At 42.3% G+C, this 18,836-nt stretch overlaps 1 protein-coding gene across 2 annotated transcripts in view; it reads right to left on the bottom strand.

Moving 5' to 3' along the window:
* arhgef25b (Rho guanine nucleotide exchange factor (GEF) 25b) overlaps positions 1-18,836 on the bottom strand; it is a 90,585-nt gene that overhangs the window by 66,290 nt on the left and 5,459 nt on the right. Inside the window, exon 2 of one of the 2 annotated variants that reach the window (XM_061977653.2) lies at positions 14,076-14,174. In XM_061977653.2, coding sequence (XP_061833637.2) covers positions 14,076-14,124 — 49 coding nt within the window. In that variant the 5' untranslated portion in view covers positions 14,125-14,174. Of the gene's footprint in view, positions 1-2,938; positions 3,217-14,075; positions 14,175-18,836 lie in introns of those variants that run through there. The other variant, XM_061977652.2, reaches the window with a different exon arrangement.

Genomic DNA, 18,836 nt, shown 5'->3' with positions numbered 1-18,836 from the left:
TCGGCATGTATTTGTAAAAAAAGTTAAATAAAAAAATAAATAAATACAACACCAAATTATTTAGGGGGGCTTAAGAATATTTTAGGGGGGGTTGAGCCCCCCTAAAATAGGCCTAACAACACCAATGCCTACACTACTACAGTATAAATATATACAAAATTAAATAATAATAATAATAATAATTAAAGCTGCAAGCAGCGTTGGTCAGGCCCGCGTATTTGGCAGGTGCTAGTCCTAAATGTCCCAATACTTTTGTCCAGTGATAGTCATAAGTGTCCCAATACTTTTGTCTACTTTTAGTCTGAAGTGTCCCAAGACTTTTGTCTAGTGTACCTACCTTGTCTGCATTGTGTGGGCACGTTGGTGCTTCCTGCTTTTAAGCAGCCATCTTAAAAAAACAGCAGCGCAGCAGCATCAGCGCAGCGGGTCTTTGAAGGGTCATAAAATCAAAACCGGAGCAGTTAGAAAAATGCTGTTCTATACTTTTATACACAAGGGTTCAATCTCTCTCCTGTGTTAGTTTGAAGGCGAAACGACAAACGCGCTCAGAGGAGATAGTTTTTGAAGGAAGGTGACCGGTTTTTACAAAAAATTTGTTTTGAAGGGGGAATAGCAAACTTCCTGTTGATTTTTGCTGGGGGTTGTCAATTTATGAAATGTTTTTGTTTCATGTCTCTCCGACCTTCCCAGTGGGAGTTACATGCAGTTTTGTCATTTTTTTCTTCCGAGGAGCAGTTTTTTTTTAGTTTTATTAAAAAATTGCAGTAGAGCGCAATTTTGAGATTTGGGGTTAGGTTTTTTTTTAGATCGCAATGTTTGCCAGTCCTGATGTGTGCGTTCAGTTTGGTGAGTTTTGAAGCATGTTAAGGGGGTCAAAATACAGCTCAAAGAGGCAAAAGTTACTGTTTTTAGTACTTTTTTGTCTTGAAGGGGGAATTGCCAACTTCCTGTTGATTTTTGCCCGAGAATATACTATTATGAAATCTAGGTCTAAGTCACACCTACATAAAGGTTTTTGTTTCATGTCTCTCCGACCTTTCTAGTGGGAGTTACAGGCAGCTGAGTTTTTCTTTCTTCCTAGGGAGCGCTAGAGCGCAATTTTTGAGTTTTTGGGTTTGAAGTGGGTCAAATTACAGCTCAAAGAGGCGGCGGAAGAAAAAAGAAAGAAGAATTAAAAAATTGCGCTAGAGCACAATTTTTAGATTTGGGGTTAGGTTCTTTCATTAGATCACAGTTTTAGCCAGTCCTGATGTGTGTGTTCAGTTTGGTGAGTTTTGAAGCATGTTAAGGGGGTCAAATTACAGCTCAAAGAGGTAAAAGTGACTGTTTTTAGTACTTTTTTGTCTTGAAGGGGGAATTGCCAACTTCCTGTTGATTTTTGCCCGAAGATATACAATTATGAAAACTAGGTCTAAGTCAGACCTACATAGAGGTTTTTGTTTCATGTCTTTCCGACCTTCCTAGTGGGAGTTACAGGCAGTCTAGTTTTTATTTTTTCCTAGGAGGCGCTAGAGCGCAATTTTGATTTTTGCGGTTCGGTTTTTTTATTAAAAGACCATTTTTGCAGGTCCTGATGTGTGGGTCAAATCTGGTGAGTTTTGAAGCATGTTAAGTGGGTCAAATTAGTGCTCAAAGAGGCGGCGGAAGAATAATAATAAAGAATAATAAAACCTTACAAATTCAATAGGTCCTTATGTCCCATTGCATAAGGACTCCCTGTGGGAGTCCTTATGCAATGGGCCATGCGGGCCCTAATAAAGAATAAAACCTTACAAATTCAATAGGTCCTTATGTCCCATTGCATAAGGACTCCCTGTGGGAGTCCTTATGCAATGGGCCATGCGGGCCCTAATTATGTCCCATTGCATAAGGACTCCCTGTGGGAGTCCTTATGCAATGGGCCATGCGGGCCCTAATAAAGAATAAAACCTTACAAATTCAATAGGTCCTTATGTCCCATTGCATAAGGACTCCCTGTGGGAGTCCTTATGCAATGGGCCATGCGGGCCCTAATAAAACCTTACAAATTCAATAGGTCCTTATGTCCCATTGCATAAGGACTCCCTGTGGGAGTCCTTATGCAATGGGCCATGCGGGCCCTAATAATAATAATTAGGGGTGTGGGAAAAAATCGATTCGAATTCGAATCGCGATTCTCACGTTGGGCGATTCAGAATCGATTCTCATTTTTTTTTAAATCGATTTTTATTATTTATTTATTTTTCATTTATTTTTTTATTTTTAATTAATCAATACACAGCAATACCATAACAATGCAATCCAATTCCAAAAGCAAAGCCGACCCAGCAACACTGCAATAATTGAGAGGAGACACAAACACCACACAGAACAAACCAAAAGTAGTGAAACAAAAATGAATATTATCAACAACAGTATTAATATTAGTTACAATTTCAACATAGCAGTGATTAAAAATCCCTCATTGACATTATCATTAGACATTTATAAAAAAAATTAAAAAAAAGAACAATAGTGTCACAGTGGCTTACACTTGCATCGCATCTCATAAGCTTGACAACACACTGTGTCCAATATTTTCACAAAGATAAAATAAGTCATATTTTTGCTTCATTTAATAGTTCAAACAAATTTACATTATTGCAATCAGTTGATAAAACATTGTCCTTTACAATTATAAAATCTACTACTCTGCTTGCATGTCAGCAGACTGGGGTAGATCCTGCTGAAATCCTATGTATTGAATGAATAGACAATCCTTTTGAATCGGGAAAATATAGTTTTTGAATCGAGAATAGTGTTGAATTGAAAAAAAAAAAAAAAGATTTTGAATCGAATCGTGACCCCAAGAATCGATATTGAATCGAATCGTGGGACACCCAAAGATTCACAGCCCTAATAATAATAATAATAATAATAATAATAATAATAATAATAATAGAAGAGGTTGGGCACGTACCGCTGCCTTGGACAAAGCAGCATCCACACTTGCGCAGCACTTTTCTGAACAGGTGGTGACAAGCGCACCCCCGCTGCTGATGACCTCTCATATCCTAACATCAGATGCATGCACTCTGCTGGTGACCTCTCATGTCCTGGCATCAGATGCATGCACACTGCTGGATAAGCGCTCGTGCACGCAAACGCACGGCTCTGTCGCTAATCCCCGACGGAGAAGATGGGAGGAAAACCACCAGGGGGGAAAAAAGCAGGGGTCATTTTCCAATCCAAAACTCCTTTTATGGAAGATTTTAAAAAAAATAAAACGCCGCTAAAAAGAGCGCCTATTTCCGTGAGGCAAGGAAAAAGTACAAGAGAGAGTATAAGAGCTGCTATGTGATGGGTAGTTTAACATCCTGGCCCCGCCTCCTCTTACCCAGGCCCCTCCTACTTTATCAGCCTCATTCATCTCCCAGGAGCTTCAGTTTTGGTTCTTGCCGGCATATTTATTAATAGTGCGAGGATAACATCGAGGATCCACTCCAGGGAGTGTGGAAGCCCCTTTTAAAAGTCCTCAAACGTGCGACTTGAACCTTTCAAGTGACATAGGAGAGTCATGTGACCACCGTGTCGGTTACTGACAATGCATTTTTTGCTCTAAAGAGTCAAAATGTTTTGTTTTTTTTAAATACAAACCCCGTTTCCATATGAGTTGGGAAATTGTGTGAGATGTAAATACAAACGGAATACAATGATTTGCGAATCATTTTCAACCCATATTCAGTTGAATATGCTACAAAGACAACATATTTGATGTTCAAACTGATAAACATTTTTTTGTTGTTGCAAATAATCATTAACTTAGAATTTGATGCCAGCAACACGTGACAAAGAAGTTGGGAAAGGTGGCAATAAATACTGATAAAGTCATCAAACACTTATTTGGAACATCCCACAGGTGTGCAGGCTAATTGGGAACAGGTGAGTGCCATGATTGGGTATAAAAGTAGATTCCATGAAATGCTCAGTCATTCACAAACAAGGATGGGGGCGAGGGTCACCACTTTGTCAACAAATGCGTGAGCAAATTCTTGAACAGTTTAAGAAAAACCTTTCTCAACCAGCTATTGCAAGGAGTTTAGGGATTTCACCATCTACGGTCCATAATATCATCAAAGGGTTCAGAGAATCTGGAGAAATCACTGCACGTAAGCAGCTAAGCCCGTGACCTTCAATCCCTCAGGCTGTACTGCATCAACAAGCGACATCAGTGTCTAAAGGATATCACCACATGGGCTCAGGAACATGTCAGAAACCCACTGTCAGTAACTACAGTTGGTCGCTACATCTGTAAGTGCAAGTTAAAACTCTCCTATGCCAGGCGAAAACCGTTTATCAACAACACCCAGAAACGCTGTCAGATTCGCTGGGCCTGAGCTCATCTAAGATGGACTGATACAAAGTGGAAAAGTGTTCTGTGGTCTGACGAGTCCACATTTAAAATTGTTTTTGGAAACTGTGGACGTCGTGTCCTCCGGACCAAAGAGGAAAAGAACCATCCGGATTGTTATAGGCGCAAAGTTGAAAAGCCAGCATGTGTGATGGTATGTGGGTGTATTATTGCCCAAGACATGGGTAACTTACACATCTGTGAAGGCGCCATTGATGCTGAAAGGTACATACAGGTTTTGGAGCAACATATGTTGCCATCCAAGCAACGTTATCATGGACGCCCCTGCTTATTTCAGCAAGACAATGCCAAGCCATGTGTTACAACAGCGTGGCTTCATAGTAAAAGAGTGCCGGTACTAGACTGGCCTGCCTGTAGTCCAGACCTGTCTCCCATTGAAAATGTGTGGTGCAATATGAAGCTTAAAGTACCACAATGGAGAATGTTGAACAACTTAAGCTGTACATCAAGCAAGAATGGGAAATAATTCCACCTGAAAAGCTTAAAAAATGTGTCTCCTCAGTTCCCAAACGTTTACTGAGTGTTGTTAAAAGGAAAGGCCATGTAACCAACCATGTGGTAAAAATGCCCCTGTGCCAACTTTTTTGCAATGTGTCGCTACCGTTAAATTCTAAGTTAACGATTATTTGCAAAATTAAAAAGTTTCTCAGTTCGAACATGAAATATCTTGTCTTTGCAGTCTATTCAATTGAATATAAGTTGAAAAGGATTTGCAAATCATTGTATACTGTTTTTATTTACGAATTACACAATGTGCCAAGTTCACTGGTTTTTGTACTATGTTATGTATTAAACATACATATAATGCATACTTGCCAACCTTGAGACCTTCGATTTCGGGAGGTGGGGGGTTGGGGCGTGGTCGGGGGTGGGGCGGGGCGTGGTTGGGGGCGTGGTTAAGAGGGGAGGAGTATATTGACAGCTAGAATTCACCAAGTCAAGTATTTCATATATATATATATATATATATATATATATATACATATACATCCTGAAAATATGCAAACAAAACTGTGTTTAGATAATTGATACTTCAAACTTGCATAAATAAATATTAAGGAATATAACATTGCTTGGCTTCTGAGAGTTTCAAAATGTAATGAATAAAATGCTAAAGTTATTGATAAACAAGCAATTATTTTAATAATTAAATATGGTCATTTTAAATGAATTATTATGATAATTTAAAATCAAATATGTTTATTTTAATGTATAATTCTATGGCTGGATGTAATAAGGAGTCACAAAAAAATACAAATAAAAATACAATTAATTTTGATGTTTTTCGCAAAATATAGTAAAAATGTATTTAGTTTTTTTTTTTTTTTTTTAATTAATAAATATATTTATTTTTAGGTAAAATAAACATAATAATACAATTTATCTCTAGTCTGGATGATTTAGTTCTTGTCACCCTGTTGTCCTCCCGTCATGAAAAAAGGCTGTCCTCACTCAGGTCTGCATGGAGCTGGAGGGGGCGTAGCTTCCAGCTCCGGCTGAAAATCGGGTGATTTTCGGGAGAATATTTGTCCCGGGAGGTTTTCGGGAGAGGCGCTGAATTTCGGGAGTCTCCCAGAAAATTCGGGAGGGTTGGCAAGTATGTATAATGTATAAAAAATATGTATTAAACACATAAGTGAGCCGCTTTGCACAATCATAAATAATGATTGTGGTAAAAGTGGTGTTGTCTTTGCATGCAGGTGTGTTTAAGTGGTATGGCCAGTCCACCCTCTCCTTCCCTGCCTTTGCGACCGGGCAGCTCCGTCAAAGAGACTCCGGTGGAAAAAGCAACACATGGAAATGTCAGCAGCGATATGAGCTGGCGGAATGGAGGCGTGCAGATTTAATCTCAAAACCAAGATTAAGTATTCATGACCAGATGATCTTCCCGCGTACAGCTGGCGAGTCATGTGACAGCCGGTCAGCGGCGAGACTCAAATATGCATAAACGAGCACGAACCCAAACATGGACGTACGGCCGGCGATTAAGATTGTGATTCATCGGGTGATTACGCAACACGTTTATTTTATTCATGCGCGGCGCCGCACAAAGTGTGTTGGGTCCTTTTCCATCAGATAAACTGATGACTGACCATTCAACACACGGCTCGCGTTACATCATCATGAATTATCTCCAAATGATACTTTAGAGCAGGGGTCCCCAAACTTTTTGACTCAGGGGCCACATTGAGTAAAAAGAATTTGGCTGGGGACCGGACTATCAACATATACACAAATACGATACTTTTTTTTTTTTTTTTTGCCTTGTCCCCCACAATTCTCCCCTCTGTCTTCTTTTTTTTTTCTTTATATCCCCTCCTGCGCCAAACAATTAATTATATTCAAACATTTAATGAAGTCAAATACAAATAAGAGAAATATGACCATACATGTCTTTTGTAATCCATACCATACATACATACACCATACTTGCCAGCCTTGAGACCTCCGATTTCGGGAGGTGGGGGCTGGGGGCGTGGTCGGGGGTGGGGCAGGGCGTGGTTGGGGGCGTGGTTAAGAGGGGAGGAGTATATTGACAACTAGAATTCACCAAGTCAAGAATTTCATATATGTATATATATATATATATATATATATATATATTAGAGATGCGCGGTTTGCGGGCACAACCGCGGAGTCCGCGGATTATCCGCGGATCGGGCGGATGAAATTTAAAAAAATAAGATTTTATCCGCGTGCGGGTCGGGTCGGGCGGATCAATTAGATATTTTATTTTATTTTATTTTATTTTTTTTTATTTTTTTTGCGGGTGGCAGTTAAACCAATTCGGAAATATATATACATAGTTAAATGTTGTTACCCACATACGAAAAACGAGCAGGCACCTGCTGCATATGCCACAACAGAAGAAAAGAAAAGAAAAGAGATGGACACTTTTACGGAGCGGAGAAGGGACGCCTCGCCGGGGTCCGGGACCGAGGCCCCTTCCCCCGAGAGGGCCCCACCGGGAGCCGTAGCTGAGGCGATCCGCGAGAAGGGCCCGACGCACGTCCAGGGTCACTACCGCGCCCACCGCACCGACACCCCGCCTCGTCCGCCTTCGCCGCGGCCGGCGTCACGCGCAGCAGGTAAGCAGCTTACCTGCCCGCCACCCCCGTGGCCGGGGGCTCGTAACATGGGTCACTCCGCGCGCTCCGCCCGCGCAGCTTACCTGCCCGCCACCCCTGTTGCCGGGGGCGCGTAACAGGGGTCACTCCGCGCGCAGTGCGCTCACGAAAGGGGTGGGGCTCACCCTGGTTTATATAGAGAGCAGGACGGTGGCCATGGAAGTCGGAACCCGCTAAGGAGTGTGTAACAACCCACCTGCCGAATCAACTAGCCCTGAAAATGGATGGCGCTGGAGCGTGGGCCCATACCTGGCCGTCGCCGGCAGCGAGACGCGCTTGGAGGTGCGCTCAGCGCGGCTCCCATATGATTGCGCACTGGTGTGCGTCTGGGTCGTGACAGCGTGGCACGCGAAAGACTGTGCTGCATTGGATCAGTCTCCTTTCTTTAACAGGCAAAAGCTTTATAACCTCACCATACCTGCCAACTTTTGAAATCAGAAAAACCTAGTAGCCAGGGTCCAAGGGCCGCAGGCCCCGGTAGGTCCAGGACAAAGTCCTGGTGGAGGGTTCAGGGCTTCGCCCCCCGACGCAAAATGATTATTAGCATTCAGACAGGTTAAAATGTTGCTAAAACCATCACTTTTCTATCAGTCACAGTGACTTTTCAAAACAAAAATATTACAGCAAAAATCATATGGGTTGATTGACATGTTTATTCTGTAAGCTAACTTCAATAGTTTGAAATTATTTTGACAGTTAATGCCAGTTATCCTGTCAACCTTTCACAAGACTTCAATTTGTTAATTGAAAGTATGAACAGTATAAACACTTTTTACAGTAAACAAATGGTAAAACAGTACTAAACAATTCCATAAAAAAAAAAATTGGTGTCATTATTAACTTTCTGTCCAAGCTTGTATAATATACTGCCTTGTTCAATTGTAAAAAATATTCTGTGCCTAAAATTCACATTTCTATCACAATTATCATACTGTAAACATGGTAAGCTAACTTCATTAAAATTAATAGTCCTGTCAATAGCATGGAATTACAATTCAAATGTAGTTTTTTTGTAAGCCTTTCAAAAGAATTCAAAATATGAAAAATTAATGAAAATTAATTTAAGCCATCAGACACTTTGAAAAGTGGCACATCACATCTCTAATGTAATCATTTTAACTTTTCAACAGAAATAGCACTGCAAAAATATTAAGGACATACTTCTGTATTTTGGTAGTTATGCTGTCAACATTTAACAAGATTTCTTCAACTTGGACTTGAAAGCATAAATAGTATAAACACTTTTAACAGTATGTCGTGCTGTGAAATACAGCCGACAGGATTGCGCACCAAACAGGAAGCAAGGCCAAAGCGCATGGTGCAAGAGAACAAAGGACTTCTTTCATTTAAGGTTTGTGATAAACCATCAAACTCATTCGTTAAAAGGACTCTATAGTAATATAAAGCGAATTTTTCTGGACATTATCATGCAAGAAAAGTTTATTTTTGGGACCGCGATCACCGCGTAATGATTTTTAAAGGTTGCATTACAAACATGTAACTGTCCCATGTGATCAGCCAGTGCGATTGGAAGTCCATGCTCAATTATTGCCTCCGTAAATAAAACTTCGGCATTTATCACATCCAAAGAATCTGTTTGGGCGACGAAAAACGTTGAAAGTTTTCCACTTGTATCGCTAGCAACGGCATTAGACTTGTGTTTTTTTGTCCAAAAGTGGTCTTTTACATCGCTAATTCCTCCGTGTCCGATCGAAAAATCTTGTCTGCACAAGGTGCAATTCGCGTAGTTTTCACCCTTTTTTTTTTTTTAAATTAATGAAAAACCGTATTTTTTATCACTGCACCCGTAACCCGCAATAGGTTGATGAAAACCGTACGAATTACGGGAAAACCGGAGTAGTTGGCAGGTGCCTCACTAATGCCTTGCATCGTCTATATTAGATATACCGGGCGGATGGCGGGCGGATGCAGTTCTGATCAAACGTTACATCGGGTGGATGGCGGATGGTTGACGACTTTCTGATGCGGTTGCGGATGAAATATTTGCCTATCCGCGCATCTCTAATATATATATATATATATATATATATATATATCCTGAAAATATGCAAACAAAACTGTGTTTAGATAATTGATACTTCAAACTTGCATAAATAAATATTAAGGAATATAACATAACTTGGCTTCTGAGAGCTTCAAAATATAATGAATAAAATGCTAAAGGTGTTGATAAACAGGCAATTATTTTAATAATTAAATATGGTCATTTTAAATGAATTAGTATGATAATTTAAAATGAATTATTTCAAATATGTTTATTTTAATGTATAATTCTATGGCTGGATGTAATAAGGAGTCAGAAAAAATACAAATAAAAATACAATAAATGTTGATGTTTTTAGCAAAATATAGTAAACATTTATTTAGTTTTTTTTTTTTTTTAATTAATAAATATATTTATTTTTAGGTAAGATAAACATAATAATACAATTTATCTCTAGTCTGGATGATTTATTTCTTGTCACCCTGTTGTCCTCCCGTCGTGAAAAAAGGCTGTCCTCACTCAGGTCCGCATGTCTCGGGAGATTTTCGGGAGAGGCGCTGAATTTCGGGAGTCTCCCGGAAAATTCGGGAGGGTTGGCAAGTATGACATACACTATATTGTCAAAAGTATTTGGCCACCTGCCTTGACCCACATATGAACTTGAAGTGCCATCCCATTCCTAGCCCATAGGGTTCAATATGATGTGGGTCCACCTTTTGCAGCTATTACAGCTTCAACTCTTCTGGGAAGGCTGTCCACAAGGTTGCGGAGTGTGTTTATAGGAATTTTCCACCATTCTTCCAAAAGCGCATTGGTGAGGTCACACACTGATGTTGGTCGAGAAGGCCTGGCTCTCAATTCATCCCAAAGGTGTTCCATCGGGTTCAGGTCAGGACTCTGTGCAGGCCAGTCAAGTTCATCCACACCAGACTCTGTCATCCATGTCTTTATGGACCTTTGTTTGTGCACTGTCATGTTGGAAGAGTAAGGGGCCCGCTCCAAACTGTTCCCACAAGGTTGGGAGCATGGAATTGTCCAAAATGTTTTGGTATCCTGGAGCATTCAAATTTCCTTTCACTGGAACTAAGGGGCCAAGCCCAACTCTTGAAAAACAACCCCACACCATAATTCCTCCTCCACTAAATTTCACACTGAGCACAATGCAGTCCAAAATGTATGGTTCTCCTGGCAACCTCCAAACCCAGACTCGTCCATCAGATTGCCAGATGGAAAAGTGTGATACATCACTCCAGAGAAGGCGTCTCCACTGCTCTAGAGTCCAGTGGCGACGTGCTTTACACCACTGCATCCCACGCTTTGCATTGGACTTGGTGATGTATGGCTTAGATGCAGCTGCTCGGCCATGGAAACCCTTTCCATGAAGCTCTCTGCGTACTGTACGTGGGCTAATTGGAAGGTCACATGAAGTTTGGAGCTCTGTAGCAACTGACTGTGCAGAAAGTCTTTGCACTATGCGCTTCAGCATCCGCTGACCCCTCTCTGTCAGTTTACGTGGCCTACCACTTGGTGGCTGAGTTGCTGTTGTTCCCTAACTTTTCACTTTTCTTATAATAAAGCTGACTTTGGAATATTTCGGAGCGAGGAAATTTCACGACTGGATTTGTTGCACAGGTGGCATCCTGTGACAGTTCCACGCTGGAAATCACTGAGAGCGGCCCATTCTTTCACAAATGTTTGTAGAAACAGTCTCCATGCCTAAGTGCTTGATTTTATACACCTGATTCTCATCATATGGATGGGTGGCCAAATACTTTTGGCAATATAGTGTACATACATATATACACATACATACCAGTGACGTGCAGTCAGGGGAGGCAGGTGAGGCGGGGCCTCACGTGCCATCATGGAAAGAAAAAAAATTAATTAAATTGTTATACGTATCCAGTGATTATACTATAAAGTTATTTTCCATTTAACTTCACCAGTTTTAGATTATTTTTATTCAAAATCGCTGAATTTTCACATTTGCCGAGAAGAGTACTGAGAAGAGACTTGCGGTGATCAGCAGCAAGTTGAGCCTCACCATGGATTGCGCAATGACTGGGCTAACTGCTATCCTGCTGTGCAGTGAGACTGTATTGCTATATAAACTATACTATACATTTCCATAGTTTAGTTAGCTGAGGTATATAATGTACAGTGTATTTTGTCAACAACTGTATGTCGCACACAAGTAAAAACGCTGCAGGACTGCTTCTATCTCACATGATATATTACAATTAAACATACTGGGGGACTGCTTGTATCGCACATGATATCACACACAAGTAAACACGCGGGAGGACTGCTTGTATCGCACACAAGTAACCATGCCGCAGGACTGCTTGTGTCACACAGGATATCACACACGTAAACATGCCGGAGGAGTGCTTGTATCGCACACAATTAAACGTCTCGCACATGATATCACACAAATAAGTAAATATGTTGCACTACTGCGTATATTGCACATTATATCACACAACTAAACAGGCTGCAGGACTGCTAGTATCGCACACGATATCATACATTTTACATGCAAGCCAATATAATCCAGTACAAATATACTAATAATATCGGACTGATATCTGATATCAATTTCGGACCAGGACACCCGAGAATTCAGCAACAAAATCGGACTTTCGTTGGTGTTATTGGACACTTTTGGAACATGAACACATTCTTCAATTCGGTGGCTTAGTTTCTCTTGTAACATAATATTCATATTTCCACGCCGTAAATAGATTGCAGTCCTGTGGAAAACAGGCACTAGTGATGGGTCCGGCAACACCGATGCATCGGCGCATGCGTCGAGCTCATAGAGCAAAACCCTGTGTCGGTGCGCGTACCGCTTTTAGAAAGTCACGTGACCGATCATGAGCTGTTTTGGTCACGTGACCGATACGCGAACTGTGTCGCACTGACGCCTCCTCTGTGCCCTGTGAGCGGGTCTTTTCTACAGCCGGAGAAATAATAACTAAGAAGAGAAATCGTCTAAAATGGAATACGTTGGAAAAACTTTTTTTTTTTTTTTTTATAAAAATGTGTAAAAAAATTGAATTAAAAAAATTCCCAGTCCACAATCATCCACAACACGTTCTCTTAGATTTCCATGTTATGATACATGTTCACATTATTTATTGACTGTATCTAAAAAAGATAAAAATATATTTGTATTTAAATGAAGATATGAAATAATCCTAAATGAAATACAATGACTTGGTTTATATTATTGTATATACTAGGGCAGGGGTCACCAACGCGGTGCCCGCGGGCACCAGGTAGCCCGTAAGGACCAGATCAGTCGCCCGTTGGCCTGTTCTAAAAATAGCTCAAAGAGCAGCACTTACCAGTGAGCTGCCTCTATTTTTTAAATTGTATTTATTTACCAGCAAGCTGGTCTCGCTTTGCTCGACATTTTTAATTCTAAAAGAGACAAAACTCAAATAGAATTTCAAAACGACCCGACCTCGGATAAGCGGAAGAAGAGGGACGGATGGATGGATGGAAAATATTTTAAAGACTTGGTCTTCACTTGGAATAAGCGGTAGGAAATGGATGGATGGATGGGTCTTCACTTGTTTAAATAAATAAATTTATTTTTTACTTTGCTTCTTATTACTTTTATAAATACAATTTTAGAGAAAAAATACAACCTTAAAAATGATTTTAGGATTTTTAAACAAATATACCTTTTTACCTTTTAAATTTCTTCCTCTTCTTTCCTGACAATTTAAATCAATGTTCAAGTAAATTTTTTTTTTTTTATTGTAAAGAATAATAAATATTTTAGCTTCTGGTTTTTCGACGAAGAATATTTGTGAAATATTTCTTCAAACTTACTATGATTAAAATTCAAAGAAATTATTCTGGCATGTCATCAAAATTCTAAAATGTATCTTAATCAGGAAAAATTACTAATGATGTTCCATAAAATTTTTTTTTAATTTTTTCAAAAAGATTCAAATAAGCTAGTTTTTCTCTTCTTTTTGTCGGTTGAATTTTGAATTTTAAAGAGTCGAAATTGAAGATAAACTATGTTTCAAAATTTTATTAAATTTTTTTCGTGTTTTCTCCTCTTTTAAACCGTTCAATTAAGTGGTTTTTTCATCATTTATTCTCTACAAAAAACCTTCCGTAAAAGGAAAAAAAAATGTACGACGGAATGACAGACAGAAATACCCATTTTTTTATATATATAAATTTATTTATTTAGGTATTCTTGTTTAACTCACACTTACGTGTAACTTACAAATGACAATATATTTATTTATTTAAGTGTGTATCAAACTGGTAGCCCTTCGCATTAATCAGTACCCAAGAAGTAGTTTTTGGTTTCAAAAAGGTTGGTGACCCCTGTACTAGGGCATAAAATCAGTGTCAGTTGAGTCGGTCCATAGGTTGCCTGTAGGGATTTTTAATGTCCAGCAGAAGTCAGTATTTAGTGACACAGTATCGACACAGTATCAATACAGTTTTGCAATGTGTCAAAACGCTTCATGACGCCTCATCAACCCATCACTAACAGGCACTATATTATTATTATCATTACCTTTGCATCCTGCAGCCACACTGGACCTCCTGGCCCACTTGAACTCCATCTCGGCGTGCCGACGGTTGTCATCTACCAACAGTTCCCCCCTGCTGCAGTCTGGAATCGAACACACGTGTCACACTCCCGTTTTGTTATGTTCTCGTATCTCCCCTTACTGCTTCCTGTTTCATCGTTACTCCTCACATCCTGGTATTGCCGCTGTGGAGCAACGAGACTCACCTGCGCTCACACCTGCAGCCGCTTGCCCACTTAGTGGCTCAAGGGCTGCGGCAGGAAGACGCTGGATGGTTGGTCTTTCTGAGACCTACTGACGTATGACCACGCCTCAGAGTATCAGCACGCTCATCTTTACCTCGTCTTCTACCTGCAGTCCCTCACTTTCTTTGTTTTACTTCTAAGTCTTTTTTCCTTGATGCACTGTTTTGTTTTTTTACCCCCTTTGTATCCATTTTTGGTCTTTATAGTGTGATTTATGCATTAATTTGTACCCACCTATACTGCCTTATTTCTGCCACATAAACAAAATGTGGCTTTGTTTACATTTATACTCTGTGGTGAAAGTATTGTGTCATCTTATTTTGCAACGTTCATCGGTGCTATTTTTGCTTCACTTAACGCCAGGACATTAAAAAGGCCATTTGGATATTTTATTTATTTTGTAAAAAAATAAATTTTAAAATAAAAAACATACTGTATTTAAAGATAAAAACCCTTGTGTCAGCTCTGTGTTTTCGGTGAGTGCGTATATTATTATTAATTATTAGAGCATTTCAGCTTTTTCTCATTAAATTCCGATTTGTATGTTCGTTTTTCTTACATTTTTGTTGTGTTTTTTTCACTGTAAGAATATAAAAATAATAACAATAATAATATAACGATTGTGTAGCTGCATAACATAGTTTATTAAACATTCTGATAGTACGAAAATATTAATGTTCAGTTACACATTTAACATTGTTTAGTATTGTTGTAATTTTTCTAATTAATTCATAAGTCAGTTAGTTAAAAAATACAAATAAAATTGACTGAAAAATTATTGTAATTTTTGGTTACCGTAGTTAATTAAAAAATATAAAGAAAACTGACTTCGGAATTAATTTTAAAAATTACAACAACAATAATAAACACATTTCAGTTAAGTGTAACTGAACATTAATATTTTTGCACCGGCAGAATTATTTTTTTTTTCTTCTAAATATATATATATATATATATATATATATTTTTTTTTTTATCAAAATGGACCGTGACTTTTGACTTTTCGTTATGCGGCCCCTGGTGGAAAAAGACACCCTAACATTCTGATAGTACTAAAATATTAATGTTCAGTTACACATTTAACATTGTTTAGTATTGTTGTAATTTTTCTAATTAATTTATAAGTCAGTTAGTCCATCCATCCATCCATCTTCTTCCGCTTATCCGAGGTCGGGTCGCGGGGGCAGCAGCCTAAGCAGGGAAGCCCAGACTTCCCTCTCCCCAGCCACTTCGTCCAGCTCCTCCCGGGGGATCCCGAGGCGTTCCCAGGCCAGCCGGGAGACATAGTCTTCCCAACGTGTCCTGGGTCTTCCTCGTGGCCTTCTACCGGTCGGACATGCCCTAAACACCTCCTTAGGGAGGCGCTCGGGTGGCATCCTGACCAGATGCCCGAACCATCTCATCTGGCTCCTCTCGATGTGGAGGAGCAGCGGCTTTACTTTGAGCTCCCCCCGGATGGCAGAGCTTCTCACCCTATCTCTAAGGGAGAGCCCCGCCACCCGGCGGAGGAAACTCATTTCGGCCGCTTGTACCCGTGATCTTGTCCTTTCGGTCATAACCCAAAGCTCATGACCATAGGTGAGGATGGGAACGTAGATCGACCGGTAAATTGAGAGCTTTGCCTTCCGGCTCAGCTCCTTCTTCACCACAACGGATCGATACAGCGTCCGCATTACTGAAGACGCCGCACCGATCCGCCTGTCGATCTCACCATCCACTCTTCCCTCACACGTGAACAAGACTCCGAGGTACTTGAACTCCTCCACTTGGGGCAAGATCTCCTCCCCAACCCGGAGATGGCACTCCACCCTTTTCCGGGCGAGAACCATGGACTCGGACTTGGAGGTGCTGATTCTCATCCCAGTCGCTTCACACTCAGCTGCGAACCGATCCAGTGAGAGCTGAAGATCCTGGCCAGATGAAGCCATCAGGACCAAATCATCTGCAAAAAGCAGAGACCTAATCCTGCAGCCACCAAACCAGATCCCCTCAACGCCTTGACTGCGCCTAGAAATTCTGTCCATAAAAGTTATGAACAGAATCGGTGACAAAGGGCAGCCTTAGCGGAGTCCAACCCTCACCGGAAACGTGTCCGACTTACTGCCGGCAATGCGAACCAAGCTCTGACACTGATCATACAGGGAGCGGACCGCCACAATCAGACAGTCTGAAACCCCATACTCTCTGAGCACTCCCCACAGGACTTCCCGAGGGACACGGTCGAATGCCTTCTCCAAGTCCACAAAGCACATGTAGACTGGTTGGGCAAACTCCCATGCACCCTCAAGGACCCTGCCGAGTGTATAGAGCTGGTCCACAGTTCCACGACCAGGACGAAAACCACACTGTTCCTCCTGAATCCGAGGTTCGACTATCCGGCGTAGCCTCCTCTCCAGTACACCTGAATAGACCTTACCGGGAAGGCTGAGGAGTGTGATCCCACGATAGTTAGAACACACCCTCCGGTTCCCCTTTTTAAAGAGAGGAACCACCACCCCGGTCTGCCAATCCAGAGGTACTGCCCCCGATGTCCACGCGATGCTGCAGAGTCTTGTTAACCAAGACAGCCCTACAGCATCCAGAGCCTTAAGGAACTCCGGGCGGATCTCATCCACCCCCGGGGCCTTGCCACCGAGGAGCTTTTTAACTACCTCAGCAACCTCAGCCCCAGAAATAGGAGAGCCCACCACAGATTCCCCAGGCACTGCTTCCTCATAGGAAGACGTGTTGGTGGGATTGAGGAGGTCTTCGAAGTATTCCCTTCACCGATCCACAACTTCCGCAGTAGAGGTCAGCAGAACACCATCCGCACCATACACGGTGTTGGTAGTGCACTGCTTCCCCTTCCTGAGGCGGCGGATGGTGGTCCAGAATCGCTTCGAAGCCGTCCGGAAGTCGTTTTCCATGGCTTCCCCGAACTCCTCCCATGTCCGAGTTTTTGCTTCCGCGACCGCTGAAGCCGCACACCGCTTGGCCTGTCGGTACTTGTCCGCTGCCTCAGGAGTCCCATGAGCCAAAAGAACCCGATAGGACTCCTTCTTCAGCTTGACGGCATCCCTCACCGCCGGTGTCCACCAACGGGTTCTAGGATTACCGCCACGACAGGCACCAACTACCTTGCGGCCACAGCTCCAATCAGCCGCCTCGACAATAGAGGTGCGGAACATGGTCCACTCGGACTCAATGTCCAGCACCTCCCTCGTGACATGTTCAAAGTTCTTCCGGAGGTGGGAATTGAAACTCTCTCTGACAGGAGACTCTGCCAGACGTTCCCAGCAAACCCTCACAATGCGTTTGGGCCTGCCAGGTCTGTCCGGCATCCTCCCCCACCATCGCAGCCAACTCACCACCAGGTGGTGATCGGTAGAAAGCTCCGCCCCTCTCTTCACCCGAGTGTCCAAAACATGAGGCCGCAAATCCGATGACACAACTACAAAGTCGATCATAGAACTGCGGCCTAGGGTGTCCTGGTGCCAAGTGCACATATGGGCACCCTTATGCTTGAACATGGTGTTCGTTATGGACAATCCGTGACGGGCACAAAAGTCCAATAACAAAACACCACTTGGGTTCAGATCCGGGCGGCCATTCTTCCCAATCACGCCTCTCCAGGTTTCACTGTCATTGCCAATATGAGCGTTGAAGTCCCCCAGTAGAACGAGGTAATCACCCGGGGGAGCACTCTCAAGTACTCCCTCGAGTGAATCCAAAAAGGGTGGGTACTCTGAGCTGCTGTTTGGCGCGTAAGCGCAAACAACAGTCAGGACCCTTCCCCCCCACCCGAAGGCGGAGGGAAGCTACCCTCTCGTCCACCGGGTTGAACTCCAACATGCAGGCTCTGAGCCGGGGGGCAACAAGAATTGCCACCCCAGCCCGTCGCCTCTCACTGCTGGCAATGCCAGAGTGGAAGAGAGTCCAGCCCCTCTCGAGAGAACTGGTTCCAGAGCCCTTGCTGTGCGTCGAGGTGAGTCCGACTATATCCAACCGGAACTTCTCTACCTCGCGCACTAGCACAGGCTCCTTCCCCCCCAGCGAGGTGACGTTCCACGTCCCAAGAGCTAGCTTCTGTAGCCGAGGATCGGACCGCCAAGTGCCCTGCCTTCGGCTACCGCCCAGCTCACATTGCACCCGACCTCTATGGCCCCTGCTATGGGTGGTGAGCCCATTGGAGGGGGGACCCACGTTGCCTCTTCGGGCTGTGCCCGGCCGGGCCCCATGGGGACAGGCCCGGCCACCAGGCGCTCGCCATCGTGCCCCAACTCCGGGCCTGGCTCCGGAGGGGGGCCCCGGTGACCCGCGTCCGGGCGAGGGAAATCTGAGTCTCGGTTCTTGCATTTCCATAGAAGTCTTCGAGCAGTTAGTTAAAAAATTAAAATAAAATTGACTGAAAAATGATTGTAATTTTTGGTTACCGTAGTTAATTAAAAATAGAAAGAAAACTGACTTCGGAATTAATTTTAAAAATTACAACAACAATAATAAACTCATTTCAGTTAAGTG

This window comes from Nerophis lumbriciformis, linkage group LG18, assembly GCF_033978685.3.
Source record: "Nerophis lumbriciformis linkage group LG18, RoL_Nlum_v2.1, whole genome shotgun sequence".
Classification (NCBI taxonomy): Eukaryota; Metazoa; Chordata; class Actinopteri; order Syngnathiformes; family Syngnathidae; genus Nerophis; species Nerophis lumbriciformis.
This window is presented reverse-complemented; position numbering and strand designations above follow the sequence as displayed.